This window comes from Gordionus sp. m RMFG-2023, chromosome 1 (genome assembly GCF_954871325.1).
Source record: "Gordionus sp. m RMFG-2023 chromosome 1, tfGorSpeb1-WG-v2, whole genome shotgun sequence".
Classification (NCBI taxonomy): Eukaryota; Metazoa; Nematomorpha; class Gordioida; order Chordodea; family Parachordodidae; genus Gordionus; species Gordionus sp. m RMFG-2023.
Window position 1 is genome coordinate 67738220 of NC_088775.1, and position 26376 is coordinate 67764595.

At 27.6% G+C, this 26376-nt stretch overlaps 2 protein-coding genes across 2 annotated transcripts; one reads left to right on the forward strand and one right to left on the reverse strand.

Annotated features, from left to right (window-relative positions):
• Positions 1-15847: 15847 nt before the first annotated feature.
• On the forward strand, positions 15848-19955 carry LOC135929040 (GATA zinc finger domain-containing protein 4-like). Its single transcript, XM_065465534.1, has 4 exons — positions 15848-16289; positions 16344-16691; positions 16784-17148; positions 19740-19955. Exons 1-4 carry the CDS (start codon positions 15848-15850, stop codon positions 19953-19955), a joined length of 1371 nt encoding a protein of 456 aa, XP_065321606.1.
• A 4187-nt stretch (positions 19956-24142) lies between these two features.
• Positions 24143-25595, reverse strand: LOC135929050 (uncharacterized). Its single transcript, XM_065465544.1, has 2 exons — positions 24383-25595; positions 24143-24333 (listed from the first exon to the last, which is right to left on the reverse strand). Exons 1-2 carry the CDS (start codon positions 25593-25595, stop codon positions 24143-24145), a joined length of 1404 nt encoding a protein of 467 aa, XP_065321616.1.
• Between the last annotated feature and the right edge of the window lie 781 nt (positions 25596-26376).

Here is a 26376-nt window from a genome sequence, read left to right on the forward strand (position 1 = left end):
TATCATATGTCTATACACATCCGCCATCGAAGAAAAAACCGAATATTATTAGTTCCTTGCCAGGATTGAACCTCGGACATTCGCCAAGCTTAGATCATACACCACTGGGACACCCCGGCGATATTATTTTTTCTACATTATTGCTATACCTAAAACGAATTATTTGTTATTCGATATTTGACTCGATTCGATTCAATTCGTATTTTACGAATACGAATAATACAATTATTCGATTCGAAAATTCGAATCGAATTCGAATAAGGAAAATGTATTATTCCTTGAATAATTTTTTATCTATTATTCGATCGAATTATTCGAGAGTATTCGATTAAAATAATAATATTGAAAAATAATCATATATTATTAGTAGGAATTATTTGATATTATTCCTATTTAATAAAATTTCCTAGTGGAATAATGAAGAAACATTTTATATTTCAAAAATTGTTGTTAAAGGCTGTTTTTATTCGAATAACTTCATAATATAAAATTAACTTCCGAAAATTGTTATGGACGAAGAAAGTAATTATTTTTATATGCAATTTATATTTTAATTTAATGGAAGGCAACGGGAGATCTCTTCTTTGATTTTAAAATCTAATTTTATTATATATATCTATATACAAAAATCTTGTCATTATATACATTTTTTTTATAATAGCGAATTTACATGTTAACAAAGTACATATGTCCTTTACAATTTCATTTTGCGTTACCGATTTTTTTTTATCTTTTATTACACTGACCTTTTAAACTAAAAAAAAATAATATTCAATTTTAATCTTAATTTGGTCATATTTAACATTTCCCCTGCTTTTTAAATTTCTCCCTTCGAAAGCTCGAGTGTTCTTTCCTATCATCGAGAGTACATCGTTTAGATCGATCCATTTCCTAGATAACCAATTTTGTGCTTTTGTTGTCAAATCCTTTATATTGGCTTGTTATTTCCTTCGATCTATCGTGTTTTTATTTCGTCTAATGGTTTACCTTTAAAAAAAACTTTATTTATAATTATAAATCTTTTTAGGTCTCAAAAAATATTTTAGCTCTTGATCTTGACTTAGGGCTTGAACTTGACCTTGACCTTTGATCTGATTTTGAACTTGAAACTCATTTTGTATTTTATCTTGAACTTGATTTTCATTTTGTTCTCTATCTCCAACTCTTACCCCTCTAAAATTTGGTGTTTTATATGGCGAGTCGTCTTTTTCGAGTATATATGTTGATCTTTTCTTTATTTGATCTAAATGTCTTCTGATGATTTTATTTCCGTTGTCTATTTTGTATGATAAATTTCCTTCTTTATGTGTTATTATTCCTTTGTCCCAAATGTTTTTCTTAAACGTTTTGTACCAAATTTTATCTCCTTTTTCTATAGTTCTATTTGTTGATAGTTGTTTATGTCTATGTTTGGTTTAACTAAGTATATTTTGTTCTAATATCTCTTGAAAACATTAATTTGTTCGGAGTTATATTGGTTGTAGCGTTAGGTGTGTTTCTATAATTAAACAAAAATTTTTCCAAAGCTATGTCTAAATCTATTTTTTTGTTGGTTTTCATGTTCCTTATCATGTTCATTTTCATTGATCTTATCATTCTTTCACATTGTCCATTTGACTGTTGATGATGTGGAGCTGTAAATATGTGTTTGATACCATGATCTTCACAGAATTTTTTAAACAAATAGCTTGTGAAGTTCGTTCCATTATCGGTTACGATTATGTGTGGTATTTTAAATATGCTAATTATTTTCATTAATTCTATTACTGTCAATTCTGTTGTTATATTTTTTCTATTCTCTTGATTATGAGAAATTTGCTGTAAGCATCGACGATTACCATGTAATTATTGTCTTCAAATTGAGCTATATCTATGTGTATTCTTTCGAAATTTTTCGTAGCTGTTTGCAATGGATTTTGTATGTTGTGTGGATTATCTGCCCATTTGTTGCATGTTTCACAATTTTTTATTTCTTGATCAATTTCGGTATTGATTCCAGGCCACCATACATAATCTCTTGCTAACAATTTGGGTTTGCCAGCTCCTAAATGTCCTTTATGAAGTTCCTCTAATATCTCTTTTCTCATTCTGTGTGGTATGATGATTCGGTTCTCTTTAAAAAGACAATCTTTTATTAAACTTATTTCTACTTCCTTATTTTTATATGTTTTATTCTTTATGTATTCTCCATTCCTGATGTTATTTTTATTACCATTAATTCCTTATCATTATTTGTTTCTTTCGATATACTTTTGAAGTTTATTGGTATATCCCATAAATCATTATTTACATCCTCATTTTCTATATTTTGTACAGTGTCTTCGGAGTTAATTTGTGGTAATCTAGATAAGCAATCTGGTATTATATTGTATTTTCCCGGTCTGTGAATTATTGTAAAATCATGAGCTCCCATTGCTAAGTTCCATTTTTGAAGTCTCATTGATATCGTGTTGTTATCTTTTAGTCCCTTAGTAAATTATATGAGTGGTTTGTGATCGGTGTAGATTTTAAAGTTGGTGCCTATTAAGTATTCCTGAAATTTTTTTATTGCATATATTATTGCTAATGTTTCTCTTTCGATGTTCGTATAATTTATTTCCGCTTTTAATAGAGTTCGTGACGCGAAAGCTATGGGTTTTTCTTTACCATCTTTCTCTATATGAAATAACACGGCTCCTAAGCCTTTTTTCGAAGAATCTGTTGCTATGCCTATTGGTAATTCTGGATTTTAGAAATTTAATGTTGGCAGAGAGCTTATTAATTCTTTTATATCATCGAAACTTTTTTGATGTGTTTCTTCCCATATCCATTTATCTTTGTTGATTATTTTGTACAAGGAATCTGCTTTGTCTGCGAAGTCATGTAAAAATTTTCGGTAATAACTGGCCATGCCCAGAAATGTTGCTAATTCCTCTTTGTTTGTTGGTGTAGGCATGTTTGTAATTGCTTTGATTTTATCTCCGTTTGCATGAATACCTTTATCATCTATATCATGTCCTAAAAAACGTATTTCTTTTTTGAAAAATATACTTTTGTCGAAATTTAGTATTAGCCCATATTAGGAAATTCGGTCAAAAACTTTTTATATGTTTAAATGATCTTGATCGTTATCACCCGTGATTAATAAATCATCAATGTAGAAAATACATTTTTCATATCACCAAATATTTTGTACATTGATTGTTAAAAAATTGCCGATGAAGTTTTTAATCCGAATGGTAGTTCTGTAAATCTGTAATATTCTTTGTGTGTCGATATTGTAAGTAAATCACGCGATGTTTTGTGTATAGGGATCTGAAGGAACGCTTGCTTGAAGTCTATTTTTGAAAACTTCTTCCCTTTAGATAATTTTGCAATCAAGTCGTTGATACGTGGTATAGGATATTTAAAATCTTCCAATGCTGGATTTATCGTATTTTTGAAATCTGCACAGAGTTTCAGCGAACCATCTTTTTTGAAAACTGGTGTGAGTGGACTTGCCCATCGCACATCATCCACCGGTTCTATTATTTTATCGTCGATCCATTTTTGTAATTCCTTTGTAATTAAATCATAACGTTTGTACGGGACACGTCTTGGTGTTATAATTTTTGGTATTGCATTTTGTTTCAAATGTAATTTGACGTAGCTGCGATTTATTGGTTTCATATTTATTTTTGATTTACATTCGTCTATCAGTTTTTGAATGTCGTTGTTATCTTCTTCTACTAAATTCACAAATTGATTAAGTATGTTTTTAAAAACTTTTATCCACGTCCTTCCCAAGAGTGCAATCTTGTCACTCTGTACTACATATGAATTCAAAATTTTGGTTTTATCATCGTATTTGGCTTTTACATTGGCATTGCCCATCACTTTTATTGTTCTTCCGTCATATTCAGTTAATTTATTATCCGATTTATTTAAGATCTTTATCCCAATCTTTCTTGCAATATTTATCGGTAATATTGTAAATCGCGATCCTGTATCTATTTGCATCACAGTTGGTATGTCATTTAAATATAACGTGACTTTATATGCATCATTTTCTTTGTTATTATCATAATTTAAATTGTTGATATCCAAGCTGAATAGATTGTATTCCTTGTTTTTTATTTTCTCAACTTCTTTGTTTTCTGATTTGACGTTATTTTCCTTGTTTATTTCTTCTATGTTCACTGTATTAACTTTATTCATGTATCTTTGTTTATCGTTTTCATAGTTTTGATATCGATTGTTACGTGAATGATCGAAATTCTGATGACGATAATGTTGATATTCATTCTATCTAGGTCTAAACCTGAGCTCATCATAATATTTATTAAAATTGTAATTATTATTATTATAATTATTTTTAAATCTCGAAAATCTATTATACGATCTTGGTGTGTAATATCCTCTGTCGTTGTAAAATCTATTATTAAAATTATCAGAGACCTGCAGGCCCGGCCCTAAACCCGGCCCGGGTAGGGCCGGGCCGTATTTTAAATTTTTTAAATATACCCGGGCCGGGCCTAAAAAATTTTTTTTAAACATATCCGGGCCGGGCCTAAAAAATTTTTTTTAAAATATATCCGGAAGGTCGAAGTAATTGTATTCAGATTTGTATGGGCCTTAATATTTTTTATAAAAATTTTAAATTATGAGTTAATGGTTATAAGATTATATTATATTATAGTTATGATTAATATAATATTGGGTGATGGTTAACACTACCTAACAACCCACAGATCGATCTAATTATTAATTTCCTGCAAATTTATTCAAAGTATTAATATATTTTTTTATAATTCATATCTAAATTTTTACAACCTATTTTACCAAAACAATCAAATAAAGGAATATCTTAAATAAGCCCCAATATTCAAGTATTATTAATATATTTTTTTATAATTCATATCTAAATTTTTAGAATATATTTTACCAAAACAATCAAATAAAGGATTATCACTTCTTAAAGTTTGTAATTGATTTTACTTAATATAAAGCATTTTTTAATTGAAAAATTTGTTTTACACAAGTATCATTTTATTTCTCTTTTTCTCTGTCCCAAATTCAAGCAATTACGTATGTAGTCAAGGACAGATCGCAAAATGACGGAAAACTATATAAAAGATTATATCAAATTACAAGAGGCTCAGGAAGTAAATGAAATACCATCGACCAGTCAAATTACGACTGTTGTTAAACAAACTGAATCGTTTTATGACAAATGGGGCGATGGTAATTCTGGTAATATGTCAATACCCGATGATGAATATTATAATTACATAAATAATAGATAAAACATTTAAGGTGGATAATTTGTTAGAGTGGTGGGCGGCTCATCAAAGCGAATTTCCAATTTTAGCAAAATTGGCAATTCTTGTTTTAAGTGCAAGCTGTGAGCGGAATTTTTCCACTACTGGGAGAATTCTTGAAGAAAGAAGAAGTAATCTTCAACCTGAAAAGGTAAATATGCTTCTCTTTTTTCATGATAATTTGTGAATTTTTAATATCTTTCTTGAGTATAGGGTTTCGTCAATCATGCTGGTTTTTTACTTTGCAAACTGTCAAATATTTATTGCATTTATTATATTTACCTTGAGTCATGAAAGTTTTTAATCCAACATTTTTCATTATTTTTTTTTTACAATATTATATAATACAATTACCTTCTTTTGTTAAAAATTTTTATTATAAAATAAATTATATTAATATTGTGCAATTAGATTATATTTTCAAAATACTATTTATTATACATGCATTTTTTTAAATAGCGATTTATTTTTATTTTATAAATTAAATAGTAAATTAAATACAATATATTATATTCTCAAAATATTTTCCATTATTATAAATTAAATATTAGTTTTATTTTTTTTAAATGTAATATAAAATATAGTATATGACAAATATTATTACCATTTTTATGAATATTAGTTTTATTTTTATAAATGCAATATAAAATATAGTATATGCTCAAAATATCCATTTTTATAAATAACAGTTTTATAATTTTTATAAATTCAATATAATATTCTCAAAATATTAGCTTTTTACATGCATTTTTTAAATAATAAGCGATAATACTCGCTGAAAAATATGGTAAAATACCTCATAGGTAAATTTTTGTATATACCAGGTCGAATATAATTTTAAAAAATTCCGAGCCGGGCCTGAAATTTTTAAATCCGGGCCGGGCCTAAAAAATTTAAAACCGGGCCGGGCCGTGCAAATGGTACCTCTGCAGGTCTCTGAAAATTATCTTGACAATGATACCTTGGTTCATAATTATTCTGATGTCTTGGATAGTAATTACCTTGATATCTGTAATTGTAATTATTTTGCCATTGTTGATGATTGTTGTATCTAGGTGTCCAGGATTGTCCATAACTCCTATTCGTTGGTGTTCGAATTGTATTTTATTATTTGTTTATTTGATTCTCTCTTTTCATCTTTTTCTCCTTGTACTAACTTTATCGACGAAGTTGATGCTGCTTCACCTTCTATTTTTATATTATCCATTTTAATATTTATATTTTCATAATCATCCCCATCATTTATCTCTCTCCCAATTCTTAATATGTCTGTAATAGTTATATTTTCTAATTTCAATATCTGCTCCCGAATTTTTTTATTACTTGACGATATTTTTATCTTCTCAATTATTCTCTCTTGATCCTTAAAATTGCATTTATTATTCAACTTACATAGTCTAGTTACCCATTTACCGAATGTTTCCCCTTTATTTTGAACGGCTGCGTTAAATTCCGTTTTGTACGTGTCTATTGGTTTATCGGGATGTATTAGTCTGTATTTTTCCAGTAAAGTTTTCAAATCGTTGTAATCAGATGGAACGCAAATGGATTCTAGGCCAATTAGTCTTCTTCTGGTAATCTTTGAATGAACGCATTAGCCTTTTCTGCCTCGGGAATCTGCGTGTCCTTTAATAAATTTTCAAACTTTTTAATGTATGTATCTATATTGTTGTTGAATGTAGGATATTCTACATTACTTTTTACATTTGATAACGATTTTGTCATAATAAATTTATAAAATATTTTATTGTTACCTATATTTAATTTATATAATTTACAATAATTGTTCTATAATGATTAAAATTTTTCATATCTTTTAGCATTTATAATAAATTTGTTTCATTCATCATCTACGGCTTGTTGACCATTTATTGAGTCGTAAACCTCTTACATGTCTTCAATATCGTCATAATAAGCAACGTGAACGTAATTTGTATATCTGGCTCTTTGGAACGACGCTGCCACCATTTTTATTTAATGGAAGGCAACGGGAGATATCTTCTTTGATTTTAAAATCTAATTTTATTATATATTCTATATACAAAAATCTTGTCATTATATACATTTTTTTTATAATAGCGAATTTACATGTTAACAAAGTACATATGTCCTTTACAATTTCATTTTGCGTTACCGATTTTTTTTTATCTTTTATTACACTGATCTTTTAAACTAAAAAAAATAATATTCAATTTTAATCTTAATTTGGTCATATTTAACAACACATATACAATTATAATAAACTAGTAGCCATCCCGTCAAGAATGACAGGCGAACCAGATATTTCTCCGTCGTTTGATGATGGAGAAATCATAAATTTTACTTTTTGAAAAAACTTATTGTTTAATTGGTATATTTGTCTTCTACATGATATGAATATTATATTGATTTTACTACATTATATATAAAAATACTATATATATATATATGCTTCTATATTATCTTACTAATAAAATTTGTTTGTCTTTTATCCATAGTTAAGTTTTACAAAATAAATTTAATATTCTATCTTTTTTAATTTATGGTTAAATAAAATTTTCGAATTGAATCGAATATTTGTCGAATCGAATCGAATACTCATTTTACTATTCGTACGAATAATGAATAATGAATTAATCGATTTAAACGAATACGAATAATTCCATTATTCGATTCGTATTTTTGTAGGTCTAATTTATTGCTAAAATAATTTAGCTTCGAAATAATAAAATAAAATAATCGTCCTTAATTTCGTTTTTTGCCTATTTATCTAAAAGAAATCTTATAATCCATCATAAAAAATATAATATTAATTCATTTCAGGCAATAATATCACGAGGTAACCTAAATGAGACTGGCCATATTGATAAAAAAAACATCAAAATAAACTATCTGTGTAGAGGAGACCGGGGAAACAATTGTATTTTACATTTTTGCCATAAAATTTTTAAATATAAACAAAACCGACCAAATTATAGATTTGTAAATAGCCAAATCCTATATCTACAAAATAAAAAAGTGTAGTTTAATTTTGTGAATTGGGCCATTTTACCCCATACTTATGTTAAAGTGGCTAAGCTTCAGGGTAAAGTGGATAAAATAAAATTGAGTAAACTATATTGTTTTTAAATGAACAAAATATTGCAATTTTGATATCTATTCATCAATTTTAAATATAAACTAATCAATGCAATACAGGAATATTTAAAATTATATCAAAAATAGCACATTTTGAGTGTGCCCATTTTAGGCACACGTACATTTTATTCTTCCTCTTTGCGACTATTCATTAAATATTATTCCAAATAACAGAAACTTATTAAAGTCCCTTTTTGTAAAAAATATCTTTTATATGCTTTTTAAATTATTTTTACAATTTTTGGGCAAAAAACGTTTTTTATAAAATATGTCAAGCCAGGAAATCTTTTATTAAAAGATGAACATAGATAAGAAATTAGATATAAAAATACATCCTCTCCAAAAATGTATTTACAGTTAAAAGGGTTAAAATGTTATTCGCGTTAACATTGTTACCTCGATAAAAGGACTAACAGAACACTTAATTATATTTTTACAATTACAAACACAGAGGGGGAAAAGACATTTTGTATTGACAAAAAAACTATATAATTATATAAAAAATATGTGTGGACAGTAAATAGTTCGCCTTCCCCGGGGTCAAATTAGCTGGTGGATAACTATTCACTCAAGAGGGTACTTTTGTAACATAGTTTCAAATAGCTGAGAAAAAATTATCCATAATATGATATTATTTAAATAAGTCGTGGAAAAAAAATGGTGAAATGATTAAAAACATCGGGTGTTCTGTTGAGGTAGCAAGTATTGTATTCCACGGTGTACAATCTATTCATTCTTTCCCCCGCTTAGAATTAGGTACCACGAGATTAAAGGGCTTAATAATCGATGTGTTTGAGTCGGTATGTACTTTGTCCGGGCTTGATGGGGTGTATCTTCGACTGTTAGGTGCCATTTCAGATTGTGGCAAGGCAACGATCTTTAGTTGAGGCGTATTCCTTAACAATTGGGGAGGGGGGCTCCGGAACTGGAATGCTGATATTCGAATCTACGGTTACTATTGGGTGGTCTTTTATCGTGGTGACAAGGGCAACGGCCATTGATCTAAGCTTTTTATTGATTTGAGAGACGGATAGTTGGGATCCTAGTTCACGGCTTTAAGTCGTTGGGGTAGCCGAGCAAAGTTCTTCCGTTTATGCCTCACCTTTAACAATTTGGGAGCTTTGAGATCAGGAAATCTATGTTTTAGGCTTACGTTCATTAGTGATTCATCCATAGGTGTGATCTTTTAGGAATGGCAACAGGCGGTGGAATAATTCATTTTCAAAGCTCTTTTTAGGATATGTTGGATTCATTTTACTGTTATGATTGTTTCAACTTCTATAAGGAAATATCCAAGTGTTTTGGAATATTTCTTGAATGATTTTAGGTAAATTTGCTAGTATATCATTACTTAAAATAGAGGAGTGGTTATCGGTGGTTACTATTAAGTTTCGTATATGATATTCCCCCTCATTTATCCATGTTTTGAAGAATCCCCAAGGTAGAATGGTGTGTTAGGAGAAGGATTTTAGGATGATATTCGTTTCTTGGAGAGGTATTTGTTTGCAGTAAAACTCGTATGTTTTTTTTACTAATTAGTATATTATAAACTTTTAGGGTTACCATAAAGAGCTGATCTTCCTCATTTTTTATGTTGCTACTTAAATTATTTATGGGTTCATATTTCTTTGGGGTATGAATTTGATCTGGTTAATGATATTGCCGGGAAGATAGGTTTTGGTAATATTGGTGGATTTTGATAATATGGGAAGGCATTTTTGTTGCTGTAGATTAAATTTTTCTGAGCAGTTATTCTGATAATGTACAAAGATCCCAGTAATAGCATGTTCGATCATTATTTCTTCATAGTTGTGGTGAGGGAAAGTATGTACTCGTGACGATCTATCTCGGGGGTTATGGATAACTATATGGACACATTTGACTGGTGATTTAGTTAGATACTCATGTATTTTATAAATTTTGTGGTTATTATTTAATGTTTCAGCTAACTCCCAGGTTTGGCTAACCAAATCTTTTATCTAAATGTCACATTATCGGACGTAATTAATTTACTTCATACCTACGATAATTGAATTCCAGCCCCAAATTGTGAAGAAAGTAAGAGGTCCTAGCTCGGGCTTAAATCGCATTGGGTGGCCAAAATTATTAAAGATCCAGCCTTTATGTTTTCGCTTTCTTTGGAAACGATCACGGAGTTTATTTTCACTATGCCTTTATTATTATTGTTGACTGTTGGAATTGTTTTTATGTAACACATGGATAGTTTTGCCATAGGTCTTGGAGCAACCCATATATAGAATATGTCCTCCGCACTATGATAGAAATAAGGATAACAAATTTGTGTCTTCTAATTCCAGTGGATTAGAAGAAAACACTTAGGTAATGATCTGTGTCCTCTTATTGATCATAAGCTATTATTTGCACGTTGAATGCTAGTGATGTGTTCGGGGTCGAGTAAGCAAGCTGTTCGAACGGTAGGGAGAAATCGAATACTGTATATAATCCAGGAATTTTGATATCGGTACGGTGACCTGGTTTTGTCTAAATCTTAGTCATTAATCACGTCTTTAAATTCGGTTACCTTTATTATACAAGTATATCCAATATTATAACCGAGACGGCAGTTTTCCATTTATAATATGAGATAAAGAACGGAGTTCTCCGCACCGCAGTACAAGGCGACTTTCTTTTAATTTATTTTAGGGGATGGTAGAGACCGCACCACAGTAAAGTGCGGATTTATAAGATAGTGTTAAGATAGTGGATTTTGTTTTTATTTAATTCCAATACTAAATTTATCATTCAATTTACAATTTTCGGTAAGTAAAATAATTCATCGTTGAAATAATAAATAAAATAATTTTCCTTAATTTCGTTTTTTGGCTATATATCTGAAGGAAATCGTAAATCAAACATAAAACAAAATAATCCATTTCAAGTGATCGTATTATTACATCACGAGATAACTTATATTGAGATGCCATATTGGTAATAAAAAAAATATTCTATTTGTATATTCCATATTTATACACACTGGACGATAAAAAGACAACACAAAATTTTATTTTTACAAATTTAAGAACACAACAGGAAAAAAAACATATTTTGTATAGGCAAAAAAAACTAAGATACTCTACGAATTATATTAAAAAAAATTGTGGAAAGTAAATATAACAGTTTAGATATACAGTAATAATATGATTTTTTGTAGCATATTTTCATAAAACATTTTTATGTAATTATTCTACCTTTCGTAATTATTGTAAAAAGTTATCTTTTGTTAATCTGATATTCACCTATCCCATCGAATTCTCTTAGATGCTTAGCTGACATTACAAACCTATGTGATAATTATTCAAATTTTGACGAGTGACCTTTATTAGACCCATCAAATTTTGATCTTATTATTCGTTTGTGAAAAAAATGGTAATTGGAACGAAAAAAAAATTGAAATCTAAAATATGGCTGATCAGACTATTTTATGGTCAGTCCAACGTAAAGATAATTTCCCATGATTTACATTTATCTATTGGTTCAGTTAATCATTTCAAATGTAAAACTTCATTAATATTACGATGACCCTTTATCTAATTATATAATTAAAACTTTAATCTAATAATAATGAATTGTTTGGTAATAATAACGACTATACCATAAAAAATATACTTAAACACTTATCGCATCTAAAAGTGAGCGATTCTGCTATATTGAAATATATCAAATCAATAGGATATAGTCGGAAAAAGGTTGGTAAAGAACCCGCTTGAGGAAAGCTGCAGATGTAATTCACATTCGAAGGGAATAAAGAAGTCTATTCTTTCTGGACGGGAAAGGGTTTAATACCCATATTATTTCGCATTATAAAAGGGCGCCCTTAAACTACCTTCTTCCAAGGGAAAAAATATATTAGTACTATGCACAACAGGAATAAGTGGACTGAAAAAATTTACAATTAGATGGGGCTTTCACGGCCATATATCCACAGTTTTACTACTTAATTCATATTGGATAATGCTCCTATTCACCAAGCGTGAATATTAAGTGAAAATATCATATTTCTACCACCCTATTCGCCACAATTGAATCCGATCATAAAAAATTGGGATTCTCAAAACTCAATACCGATCAAATTATCCTTAACCAATTAATAGAATCGAAGTTAATGCTACTATTACGCGTATTTTGAACAGTTATTTATATTTTACATATAATTTTTCAAATTTTTTCTCACAATACAAAATTCATTAAAGATGGAATTCGATATCCTTAAAATGATTTAATTTATAATTGATTTACATTATTTATTATTTTATATAAATAGAATATATAAATGATAAATAGTTTTTTTTTTCCATTTTGGGGTCTCGAATTGATCAAAAATCTAAATAAATGAGAATGAAGGTAAAACCCTAAATTCGAATGTATATTTTTAAAGAAATTATTCTAATTTCAAGGTCCGTGAAGTTGGCCCCTCACTTTTGGATTTTCCATGGTTTATCAGTTGGACTGATTTGTACCGCTTTCAGTTCGATTTGTACCATCACCGTTTTTGAGATATTTAAAGAAGGAACCAACTTCACGATAGCCCTCCAACTTTTGAATTTAAAATAAAAAGTGAATAGGTCGATAGAGAATGATTTATACCGTTTTCAGTTTAATTTGTACCATTACAGTTTTCCAGATTGAAAGACAGAGATTTGTGTTGGGTAAAGGTTTTAGCGCCAAAATTAAAAAACACTCAAATTTTTTTGTTTTTTAAATTTCTTAACTTACACGATAGTGAATCATTTTCTCTTCCTAATGATAGTTCAAATTAATTTTTATCTCGATTATTTATTTCGGAAATCAAATTTTAAACTTATATTATAGCGTTAAGTTAGCCCCCCGTTATAGCAATTCTTTTGGATTTCCAATGGTTTATCAGTTAGACTGATTTGCACCCTTTCAAACTCGATTTGTACCATTACCGTTTACTAGCTATTGACCGTTAAAAATATGGTGCCAAAATACTCAAAATTAATATTTTTAAAAATTTCTTATACATCTTGGTATATATACATTTTTCCCCTATATTTTTATGAGTGAGAAGCCTCAACATCATAAACTCCCAAGGTTGTTACGGCTATTAGGATTAAAAGGATATTTTATAAGCCAGGTATTTGTTCCTTTAAGAGATTTCAACCAAGGAAATGGCCTGGTTATTATCATAGTAATTATTATAATACTTTATTTTTTGCAATTTTTGTTACAATATTTTTTCTTATCACTATATTTTTTGCTTACTTTCTTTATTTTTTTAGTCGTGTCATTTATTTCTTTCTGGACTCTGACTATCAATATTGGTAATTTTGTAATATTAAATTCATTATTCGTATTTGTACAAATAATAATGTTATTATTCGATCATTCCAACGAATTAATAAATTTTGTAAAAATTATTTTTTCCAGAAAAAAAGATGAAGAAATTATATTGACTATAGAAACAAACGTCATCGGTCTAGAATTGGAGTGCTCCACTCGACATTTTAAAAATTTTTGAGTTAGAAGTGGATACTAACTTATTTATACCCAATATACGGTTTGACTAAACTGCAAATACTAAGGTAAACTACAAATGCCAAGGTAAAGGTAAAATTTTTTATATTATCTATTATTTGTTGTGAGATTCATTTTCCTATGATATAAATAACTTATAAAAAATTAAATTATTAGATATATTCAATAATAATAATAATACATTAATAGTTGAATTTTCTTTTATCTCATAATAAATCGTTTAAATCTTTTAATATAATTATATTTAAAATATTTATAATTAAATTTTAAATATATCAGAATTTACTCTTAAAACATTAAAGATTCATTTTAATAAGCTGAATTATCATAATACGCATGGTGGAGGGCTATGTATAATATTTAAAACAAAGTCATGCTGGTAAAGTATATTGTTAATATTACGATATAAAATAATATTTTGTGTCAAATGATATTCAATAATACCAAGTTACTATTTAAATAAAAAAAATTTAAATATTATTTATCTTGATTTATCTAAGTATTATAATTTATATTTTTATAATTAGAATCATATTTATATAAATATTTCACATGATGGCATTCATTCATTTACCTTTTTTTTACCTCATTTTATTAGATACAATTACAACAAGTAAGCTATATCCTTTTCAACAAAATTATATTAATTTTTATAGATTTTTTTCTAATCGTCATATCTAATACACTTAATATATTCAATCAGAAATGGATAATCACGTAAGAAAATATTTATATTACATGGGTAGGTCCTCAGGAATAAGAATCTAGATACAGATGTGAAAAAATTAATCTTAGTGTTGAATATTATGAATTGTATTTTTTAACGTGTATATTCAAAATGTATTTTTATTTTAGTTTTACTTTTATTTAAAAGTTGACTTTTTTTTGTATATATATTCTAATTTTAATTTGTAAAAATGTTATATAAATGATATGAAAAAGAGAAATAAAGTAGATTAAAAAAATAATATTTTTACTTTTCTTCATGGTATCCCGGTTGAGGATGGCAAAAAAAACTCGCCATTATGCGTTATATTTTTTTTTGAAATTTTTCTCTTCCATTTTTTTTAAATGGTGAGTTTTAACACTTTAACATGCAAAAACATTAAATAAATAATAAAAAAAAAATTTTTTTCCCACACAATTCTATATAAAGGTGGATAATTTTCGAAAGGTAAATAATTTTCAATGTTTTATTTTAAATTAATAAACATACCACACGAGGTCTAGGTCTATGATATACTTTGGGAATTCACTTATAATTGTGATGTCCAATATAATTGAGGACCTGTCAGTGGAGATGTCTCCTTTGAATTCTTTAGTTTAAAAGAGATGTTACGTTGCTTTGAGGTATTGGAAGGAAAATTTTTTGCTTACAATGAATCAGAGTTTATACAACTCCAATGCATATTTACAAAAATATAAACGTCGTCATTTTTATTTTTATGTGATATTTTTTAAAAATTATTAATAAATGGACATAAAATTACCTGATTTTACACCTTATAAGTACCCAAAACTTATTGGACCACTCACTGAGATTTACTTAGATAGGGTGTTAAGTTACTTTTCGACTAGCACATTACCGGACTCCGTTAAAATAAATACTTTACTTAATAACTTATCTGATGATGTGTTTGATAATATTAAATCAATTTGTTCAGATACTGAGATTTTAGATCTTAAGATAGTGATTAAGAAATTGGGATACCTTTTACCAATACAGGATAAAAATATTTTAATCAACAAATTCAACTTATCATATCAGAATTCTAGTGAGAACTTTATGCAATGGTACATTAGAGTATCAAAATTATATAAAAAAATGTGATTTTGTAGATGATAACAGAATAAAAGAAAAACTAAGAACGTCTACCTTAAATGATAAAATAAAATATAAATTTAGTAAAAATACTAATTTAACCTTAAACAAAATGATGGAGATAGGAAGTAGATTAGATAGTATTAATGATAAACCAGATATTGATAATATAAGTTATATGAATCACGATAAAAAGTCTGATAAAGATAAAAACTTTAATAATAGAAATGACAATAATAATTATTTTAGACCTGATAATAATTTTAGAAATAATTATGATAATAGAGATAATAATTATAATAGGAATAGAAATAGGAATAGGAATTACGACAATAATAATAATTTTAGATATTATGATAGGAATCACGGTAATAATAATTCGAGATACCACGATAATTATAATAACTATAACTACAACAACTATCGCTACAACAATAATAATCAATCTAATTATGGTAATAACCAAAGAAAACAGATCCAATATAGTAAAAAAAATCGTAATAATTACCAATCCTATAACAACAATTCAAATAATTATAGAGGTAGCGACAACAGTTAGAGAAAGCAAATACAATATAACAACAATGATCATAATATGAATATTGAAGAGAAAGTCGACTCTACAAAGAACAAATATGATAACGATTTTAATATAAACAACTTATCTGGGGACATGCTTAATAATAAAGATAAGGCATTTATGACTACTTTAAAAGTGAACGATATTATTACAACTATGCAAGTTGACACAGGATCCAAACATACAATCATACCTCATGGTTTAGCTGAAAAACTTGGTATTAGAGATGTTAAAAAATCCGAGTTACAACTTACCGCATATGGCGGAAATTTAAATAAGATCATCGGTATTACACAAGTTAAAGTGACTTATGAAGGTATCTCAAAATATCTACAAGCGGTAGACATTGAGTCTAGGAAAAATGCCTTGTTGGGACGTACATGGATCAATATTTTCAAAAATATTTTAAATAAATTTATAGCAAATATTGACACAAATTATAAAGATTAAATAAAAAAATTATTAAAGGGTGCGAATCCAAATTGGCTAACGGGCCAATCAACAAAGCAAGTGTCAAGTTACATTTAAAAAGAGATGCCCAACCTAAAATTATACCACCTAGACGTATTCCTTATTCAAAAATTGATCTTGTGAGCAATGAACTTAAAAAATGGATACATGATAAAATTATTGAGCCGGTGAATGATGTTCGATGGGCAAGTCCTATTACCGCCTTCTACAAAGATAATGGGAGCATTAGGCTTTGTGCTGATTTTAAGGACACCTTAAACCCAGCTCTAGAAGATTTCAGATACCCACTACCACGAATCAATGATCTAATAGCTAAACTTCACTTTATATTTTTAATTCACATTTATTTTTTTTATGTGCCGGTTTATATATATAATTTTTTTATAATTCATATAATTTAAAATTGTGTATTAGAAAGAGTTATTAGTCCTAATAAATTTATGCTTGATATTTTTAAATAACAATAATACTTCTTAAAAAAATTTATTATCCCCCCCCCCCCCCCCCCCCCCCCAGACCAAATTCCTGCGTACGCGCCTGAACTTAAAATATAAAAAATTAAATATTAAAACGCATAAAATAAATTAAATTAAAAGGCATAAAGTAAATTAAATATTAAAACGCTTACACTAAAACGCAAAAAATGAAAACGCTAAAAATATTATATAACAATCTTATTATCATTCTTCACTTATTCTTATATCCAACTTGATGAATTATATTCGTAACTTACTGATAATAATAACAACTGAGCATTACAAGCAAGCTACATGACAAATTTACCATTTATAAGGATAACTTACGATAAGGATATCAAGCTTACGATTTAAACAAACCAACGTGCAAAATCGATTTAAACAAACCAGTGATTGGGACAAGCCAACGATTACGATGACTTATGAAACAACTTGATGACTAAAACGATATACCATTTGTACAACAAACTCCCTATGACAGCAAGAAGAAATATGAGAAGGCTTCTTTTAGATAAAGGAGAATATTGAATAATATGAATTGTATTTTTTAACGTGTATTATCCAAATTGATTTTTATTTGAGTTTTAGTTTTATTTTAAAGTTAACTTTTTTTAAAATATATATATTCTAATTTTAGTTTGTATAAATGTTATATAAATGATATGAAAAAGAGGAATAAAGTAGATTAAAAAATAATATTTTTACTTTTCTTCACTTAGATACAGATACTAGTATCTTTTTCAAAATATCAAAAAGATACTTGTATCTTTTGCTTGATTAGAGTTTCTTATATACAATATACTTTTAAATTATCATTACCAATTAAATTAGAATAGTTTATAAAATACAGTTTTTATTATTTATTTGTGAAGAACATAACATATTCATTTAATAAGAATGAATATTTACAATAATTAAAAAATATTTAATGATGAGTTAATATATCAGGCATTTTAGTAATAGCCCATTCTTAGCATAGATAGGGAAAGGAGACTAGTATTTTAATGGGAGTTGAAATATTAATTTGCAAAAGAGTATTTAAAATAGATTTATTATAAGATAATCAAAATTTTCAAATAATTTAGTATTAGACCTTTGCCATTTTGACATACATAGCATTGTACCAAAACTAAATAACCTTTCAATTGAAGCTGATGAACTTATTGCAGTATTATATTTATAAAAAATCTTCCTTACTGGATAGATAACAATTAAGCATTTATAATGTATTTCAACTATCTCATAATATAATTTAAACCCTCCAATTCAATGTTATTTGTACAATTGAACTCAGCAACACTTGTTTTACCAAAAAAAAAATCATTATTTTCTTTATTAGATATTAAATCTATTGGTGTTATTGTTTGAGCTTGATTATATACTATGATACTACATTTAGGGCTTCTTTTATTAATATATTTTGAAAGTATTCTTTTTTATAATCTGACTCAATTCATATCTTAAAATATTGATGTGATATTGATGTCAAAAAAAGCCTCATTATATTCAAATCATTGGAAAATATTTTCTTAAATTTTGTCCATACCATCTTAAGCTTGAATTTTTAAGAAAACCTATGCTCCTTATAGCCACACATAAATAATATATTTCTAATATGTTTAACAAAATTTGTGTTTAGCCCTTTATCATTTTTATGTTTATACAGATTTTATATCCAGCCTTTTTAACTTTTATTTTAAAAAAATTTCCATTTAAAATTTTAAGATTAGGGTTTGATTCATGGGAACTTATTTATATAACTTAAATTTCACAACCTTCTTCTTCACTACCATCCTGCAAATTAAAATATATTACATAAAATTGGTAATGATATTCTGTCGAGTTACATTTATACAGGGATCCAAACCGAAAAGAATATAGGTTCGGATAAAAATAAAGGTTCAGGTTCAATTAAAAATAACGGTTCAGGCTCAGTTTTGATCCCTGCATTTATATATAAAATATAATCTTTACTAATTTCGTTTGGGTTATTTTATATCCATTTATCTTAATATAAGTTGTAAATTTTTTTCAGTTAATTTTGGTTGTCAATATATTTAAAATATGGTGGAAAAGAATAAGGAAATTAATACAATATTCTTGAAGAAAATAAGATATATGCTGTGATATGTAAAATTTTAAATATGAATATTAAAAAGTATCTGTATCTTTTGTCAAGAAAATTAAAATGAAAAAGATGCAAGATTTTTTTCAGAATAAAGGATCTTAGATACAGATACTACTATCTTCTTAAAAATGTCAAAAGGTACTAAGTACAAGATACAAAAGGATCTTATATCTTGCATTTTAGATACAAGTATTTGTGGTACTGCACAACTCTGATTACAAATCAATATTGAGCAGTATAAAACAAATAATTATAAAGTGTTAACAGTCTAATTTTGTTGACCTTTATCTTTGAATGACCAGAAAGAATAAATATATTTAATTTTAATTATTAATCTTATTTAAAAAAGTCACTGATGGAGAAGATAGATGTGAAGCCATGCTCTTCATTGCTTAGATTACAGATTAATTTTTCAGTTAATTCAGCAGTAAATGAATTGAGTCTTATCAGATTACATTACAATTTATCAACTAAATGTAATGATAATTTTTTAGTTGGGGAGGAAGACCTTATTTCTCAAAGGTTGTTAAAATCATTTCAGGGGCATCTTTTAGAAGACGCCTAGAAAAGTTATTGGGGATGGCAATTGTTTTTATCGTTGCTTGTCTCTAGCAATTTTTGGTCATGAGGAGGAACATCTCTACATGAGACTAATGACAGCAATTGAAATAATAATTAATAGAAAGTATTATGATATAGATGATATATTTTACAGTAGTAATAAAACAATAAGTGATGAAAGAATTTCCACTACTGATTACAATCATATTTTAAATGATGCATTGATGGTAGGAGGCTGGGCACAAATAATGCATCTTTATGCACCAAGTGCAGCTTTGCGAAAAGCATTTCAATCTTATTGTCCACTTTCTAATCGTGGGATGTATAGCGCCTATACCACACCAGTATATGGGTGGGCCGTAAGAAGAACAAGTTCAATTAACTTAGTTTATATGTGGTCGAGTTTAAATTACCCTGATAAATTGGCGAATTTTAAACCAAATCATTTCTGTTACTTACAATCATTACCATCGAGTCCTCCACCAATTATTAGTCATTCATCACCTATAATTGATGTAGCACCTTTTATATTTCCATTAGTTAAGAATAATTCCCAACATATTTTTCCACCTACAATCGAATATCCGCCTATTATTAGCTATTTACTAACTATTTTATCTGATGATGATTTACTATTCGATTCTCCAATTTCTGTTGACAATAATCCTCCACATATCTTTCAACCTCTAATCAATTCCCCATCTAGTATCGCTTGTTTATCACCCGTTTTGATGCCAGCTATCCTTAATGATTCACCATTCATATTTCCATCTTCAGTTAACAATAATTCTCCAACTATTACTAATTTATCGTCAATTGTTAGTAACAGCTTACCTATTTTTTCATTGGCCAAGTTTCTAGACACTAATCAATACCAACGGGTATCAAAAACAATGTTATATTTACAATAAGTAATAAAGACAATATGATTCAGAAAGAAAAGGGTAAAAAATTAGTGAATAGCGATGACTGTGGAGCGTGGACTGGTACATCCATAGTTACAATAAAAAATTACTATAGTATAAATATCAATGATAATACAACTAGCAGTGGTCCTATGGTTAATAAGGATGGCTTATTTGGCAAGTCCACGACAAAATGATATAATCATATATTTAGCAAAATCACAACCAAATCTTGAGGATTTGGTAATTTTAAATCGTTATTATACAAAATTGAAAAATTGTGAAACGTATAAAAGAAGAATATGCCATTTAGATAAATATTTAAACAGCTCAGTTCATCTTATTGAATCTATATTTATAGTTGAATACATAGGAACATATCCAGGGTTGTTTCCACGGGTTTATAGTCGTACCCCAGTATGTATAATGCGACAAATTAAGGAAAAGTTAGTGCATCAGCCTTCAAAAGACGTGTACCAAGATTTAATAGCCAATAAAGAAAATTATTTTACTCCCAGAGATATCAAACAAATTCGTAATATACAATTTAACGAATTGCATAAAAATGATTCTTGTTATTTAAAAAAAATTTCTGACCAGATAAATGAATTACTAAAAAATATTCACAAATATCCAATATTAAAAAAAATGGACATAAGCCCAGACAGAGTTAGTTCACTAATATTATATACTGGTTTAATGTTAGATAATATCAAATATATTTGTTCTCAAGATTTTCCTAGTATTATAGGTGTTGATAAAACTTATAATTTAGGTCCCTTGTTTGTGACGACAACAGTTTTCAAGAATCAAGTGCTCATGTCTAAATATTCACAGGATCATCCTATATTCTTTGGTCCTATATTTTTGCATGGCAGCTCTGATTATGAAACTTTTAACATTTTCTTTTCGCACTTGGAATCTTCAAAAAAAATTAAAATAAATGTTGAAAATCTTATATTCGGCAGCGATGAGGAGCTAGTCTTAATAACTTCGTTAAGAAAGAATTTTAGTAATTCTACACATATATTATGTACCTATCATATGAAAAAGATTCTAAACTTATTTTTACAGGATAAAGAGGGAATGGATTCAAGGACAAGGGAAAATATTGTAACTAAAATTTTTGGCAAAGAAGGACTTGTATTTTCATTAAGTGATAAAATCTTTGGAGAAAAGGTTGAAAAACTGCGAGATTATTGTAGAGATAAACAGTTTATTAAATTATTGAAACATATAGATGCCAGTTTAAAAAATAATTTATTTTTATATGTATATTTACCTTTAAAAAATAAGGTATCTTATTTTTATACAAACAATAACTGCGAATCTTTAAATAATGTGTTAAAAATAAAATTTAACCGAGATTCTACAACACCTGTGCATATGATGGTCAATAAAATTTATGAATTAAGTTTAGCACAAGAAAAAGATTTTGAAAGAGCCCTTCTTGGTATGGGAAATTATTATTTAACTATGACGTGACAAAGATTCGTCATGAATGGGACCAGATAAGTGATGATCAACGTAAAAAAGTAATTTTAAATGTGCTTAAATCACATAGTACAAATAAACGAAAAATAATTACCTCGACATGTGGTGGATTGACATTAATTCAACCAATAGGATCTAAAAAACCGTGTCAATCTAAAAGATCTAGATCAGATAGAACTAGAGCCTAGTTATTATAGTTCCTACATAAAAATTAACCAGTAGGCACTAATTTATTTCAGAATTATTTATCCAAAGGCCCTTTTTAGGGCCATAACACCCAAAGGCCCTTTTTAGGGCCACTCAACCAAAAGTACACTACAAAATCCAAATACCCTTTTCATGGTCAGTTAAACAATAAAATTATATTACTTTAACGATTAATTTAACAAAACAAAATTTTTACAAACATTATATTTTCGATAAAATTTTTCTGTGATATCTTATTTATTAGAATGATATTATTGTGTATGGTAATATTGTAAGGTATCGCGTCATTACAGAGAAACCATTACAGAGAAAACATTTACAGAGAAACTTTTACAGAGAAAACAATTAAAGAGAATGTCGTTTAAAGAGAATTTTTTTATAGAGAATTATTTAATAGAGAATGTATTTTACAGAGAAACTTTTACAGAGAAAACATTTAAAGAGAATGTCGTCTAAAGAGAATTTTTTTATAGAGAATTATTTAATAGAGAATGTATTTTACAGAGAAACTTTTACAGAGAAAACAATTAAAGAGAATGTCGTTTAAAGAGAATTATTTTATAGAGAATTATTTTATAGAGAATGTATTTTACAGAGAAACTTTTACAGAGAAAACAATTAAAGAGAATGTCGTTTAAAGAGAATTTTTTTATAGAGAATTATTTTATAGAGAATGTATTTTACAGAGAAACTTTTACAGAGAAAACAATTAAAGAGAATGTCGTTTAAAGAGAATTATTTTGTAGAGAATTATTTTATAGAGAATTATTTTATAGAGAATTATTTTATAGAGAATTATTTTATAGAGAATTATTTTATAGAGAATGTATTTTACAGAGAAACTTTTACAGAAAAAACAATTAAAGAGAATGTCGTTTAAAGAGAATTTTTTTATAGAGAATTATTTAATAGAGAATGTATTTTACAGAGAAACTTTTACAGAGAAAACAATTAAAGAGAATGTCGTTTAAAGAGAATTATTTTATAGAGAATGTATTTTACAGAGAAACTTTTACAGAGAAAACAATTAAAGAGAATGTCGTTTAAAGAGAATTTTTTTATAGAGAATTATTTTATAGAGAATGTATTTTACAGAGAAAACAATTAAAGAGAATGTCGTTTAAAGAGAATTATTTTATAGAGAAAACTATTATAGAGAAAACTATTATAGAGAATTTTTTATGTTTAAAGAGAATTATTTTATAGAGAAAACTATTATAGAGAATTTTTTATAAAGAATATGATTATTTTATAAAAAATTTATAACGCTCTCAAAAATAATTATTGAGCTTTTGGTGTAATTTATCCGTGATTTAATATCATAAACCTTAGATAATCTTAAAATGATGATAAATAAGAAATAAATGTTATATAGAGCGCTTTCTTATATTTTGTGAATGCCAAATTAGAGAATAGAATACCATTTGTATATGAAGTTATTATAAGATAAACCTAGATAAAATACCAAATAAGAGGTTAGCAATGTTCATTTCGAAATATCAAATAAATTTTTATTCATAATAAATCCAAATAAACATAGTATAAATAATATACTAATATAAAAAAATACAATTATATTATTAAATTAAACATTTAAATTTAAATTGTGGGATAAAGCCCTTAAATAATCCATCATGGTTCTTGAATGGAAATCTTCAACAATTAGAAGAATCCTTTTGGATCTTTCTCGATATTCTTTCTTTGACACTGGAGCTAATAGTCCTAAAGAATATTGTTCCAATTTGTAACTATTAAGGCTATCTTCGTCTTTGAGAGCTATAAATGAAAAAATTTTTAAAATTTAAAATACAATATAATTACTAACTCTTTATAAATTTCCAGATCGTTGGATGATGGGAACTTATATGAGAAGAAAAACTCCGATGCCAGCCCTCTACAGAATTATTTGTATTCGGTTCACTAGCTAGTGTCGATTCATAACAATTCCATAGGGAAATACCAAATATTGGAGACCTACTCTCCATCGCTATCATTTTCCCAATCCATGTCTCTTCAAAATATTCTATCAAGGGGGCGAGAATAGCCCTATTTTCTTGATAGAATATGGAGGCACATAATTCCTCAAATCCGTGAATTACGTCCTCAACTGGGACATATGCCAGTGACATTAGCATCTTTATATACATAGCAAAATTAGTTTCGCTTTTGTATGCATTGCAAATGCGGGGATTTTTCTGGACCGTGCGCCATATGCATTGCGACATATGGAACAGACACCCGCGCATTGCAGTCATTGGAAATGACTGTTTAAAAGCAGATAAGGCTGCTAATTCAAAATCAATTATAATAACTTTTGGATTTAAAAAAATTTGGAAATTTTTAATTTGATTGAAAATATTAAGGTAATCTTGTTGGCGACGTGATGCCATCAGAACATAAATAGCGGGAATAATGGTTTTATGTTTCATCCCGTGGATGGTGTATATTTGCTGGAAGAGAGGGGGGCATGTTTTGAATGTGCCATCTGCATACCATTTATCGCATGTTGATAAAAATTGTAAATTTTTAATGGTAGAAAATATTATGCATCGGTGATCATGATGACCACTATCATAAAGTAAAAATTGTTCATTATTATTGGATAATTGATATTCGATTGGTATGACCAAGTCAATCAGGCTTACAGGAACGGCAGGCGCTCTTCCTACTTGGCGTCTTTTCCTTTGAATTGTCCTTTTAATTAAGGAACAACTGGACATTTTCCCAGTGGCGGCTATGGATATATTGCTAGATATATCGGCTATTATATTATTGGGCAGAGATTGGGAACTAGAAGCCACTTGTTTAATTCTATTTAGCTCTCTTCTTGCTTCAATATCTGCAATGTCTGGTTGTTTATGATTGTGGAATATAGGGATTCCGTTCTTAGTTCTTGCACGTCCACTGCATTCGTCCACATTGAATTGAATACATCTCCAATAGGTTATTTGGTTAGATGTTTTTTCCTTTTGAAATAAGTAAAAATCAAGAAGTAGTAACTGATGATTGTTTCGACTACTTAAAATAAATTCAGCCATAATTTAAAAAAAATTTATCAAAATTTAAAAAGAAAATAATTAAATTATTACTTAATAATTAAATTATTACTTAAAAAAATAATTAAATTATTACTTAAAATATTCTAAAATGGTCTTTAGTGACAAACATTTACAAAATAAACAATTATAGAGAAACTTTTATAGAGAAAACAATTATGGAGAAACTTTTATAGAGAAAACAATGATAGAGAATGTCGTTTATATAGAATAACATAACATAGATTGTTTTCAATTGATAAACACTTTTACTGCCATAAAAATATTTTGATAACCACATAGAGGTGTACGATTAAGGTTTGTCGCTTCTTGACAAATATCTTTTAACTAAAGAATAGATTATCCGTGTGTCACATCTATAATTTAAAATTTGTAACCTTCGAAAATTTTATTTAAACATGATATAAGATTATAAAACTTTCTGAAATTCAAAAATAGAGTTTTGCATTGTGTCAATTTTACTCTATTTTAATGCTACCAAATATAATGATATAAAAAAATTAAATTTTATCTATTGGACCGATTTCTTTCAAAATTAGTATCTCTTTCTAAAAAACTCACTTTATTTCAAATGATGAACAAATTTAAGAAAGTTTAGCAAAAAGATAATTAAGATATTAATGTATTAAATAAATGATGGTAAATTGAGATGTAAGATTGGTCTTTTGTAAGTATTTCATACATATCGAAATATTTAATATTTATAATAAAAGTTAACACATGCCAGTCAATACATACTATGTTTTGACTGGCCAGAAAAACA

Coding starts and splice junctions, on each gene's coding strand:
- LOC135929040 (XM_065465534.1), top strand. CDS start 15,848: ATGATGGAGATAGGAAGTAGATTAGATAGTATTAATGATAAACCAGAT. Junction 16,290..16,343: donor TTATAGAGGTAGCGACAACA/GTTAGAGAAAGC, acceptor TGAATATTGAAG/AGAAAGTCGACTCTACAAAG. Junction 16,692..16,783: donor GAAAAATGCCTTGTTGGGAC/GTACATGGATCA, acceptor AAATTATTAAAG/GGTGCGAATCCAAATTGGCT.
- LOC135929050 (XM_065465544.1), bottom strand. CDS start 25,595: ATGGCTGAATTTATTTTAAGTAGTCGAAACAATCATCAGTTACTACTT. Junction 24,334..24,382: donor GATCTGGAAATTTATAAAGA/GTTAGTAATTAT, acceptor TTTCATTTATAG/CTCTCAAAGACGAAGATAGC.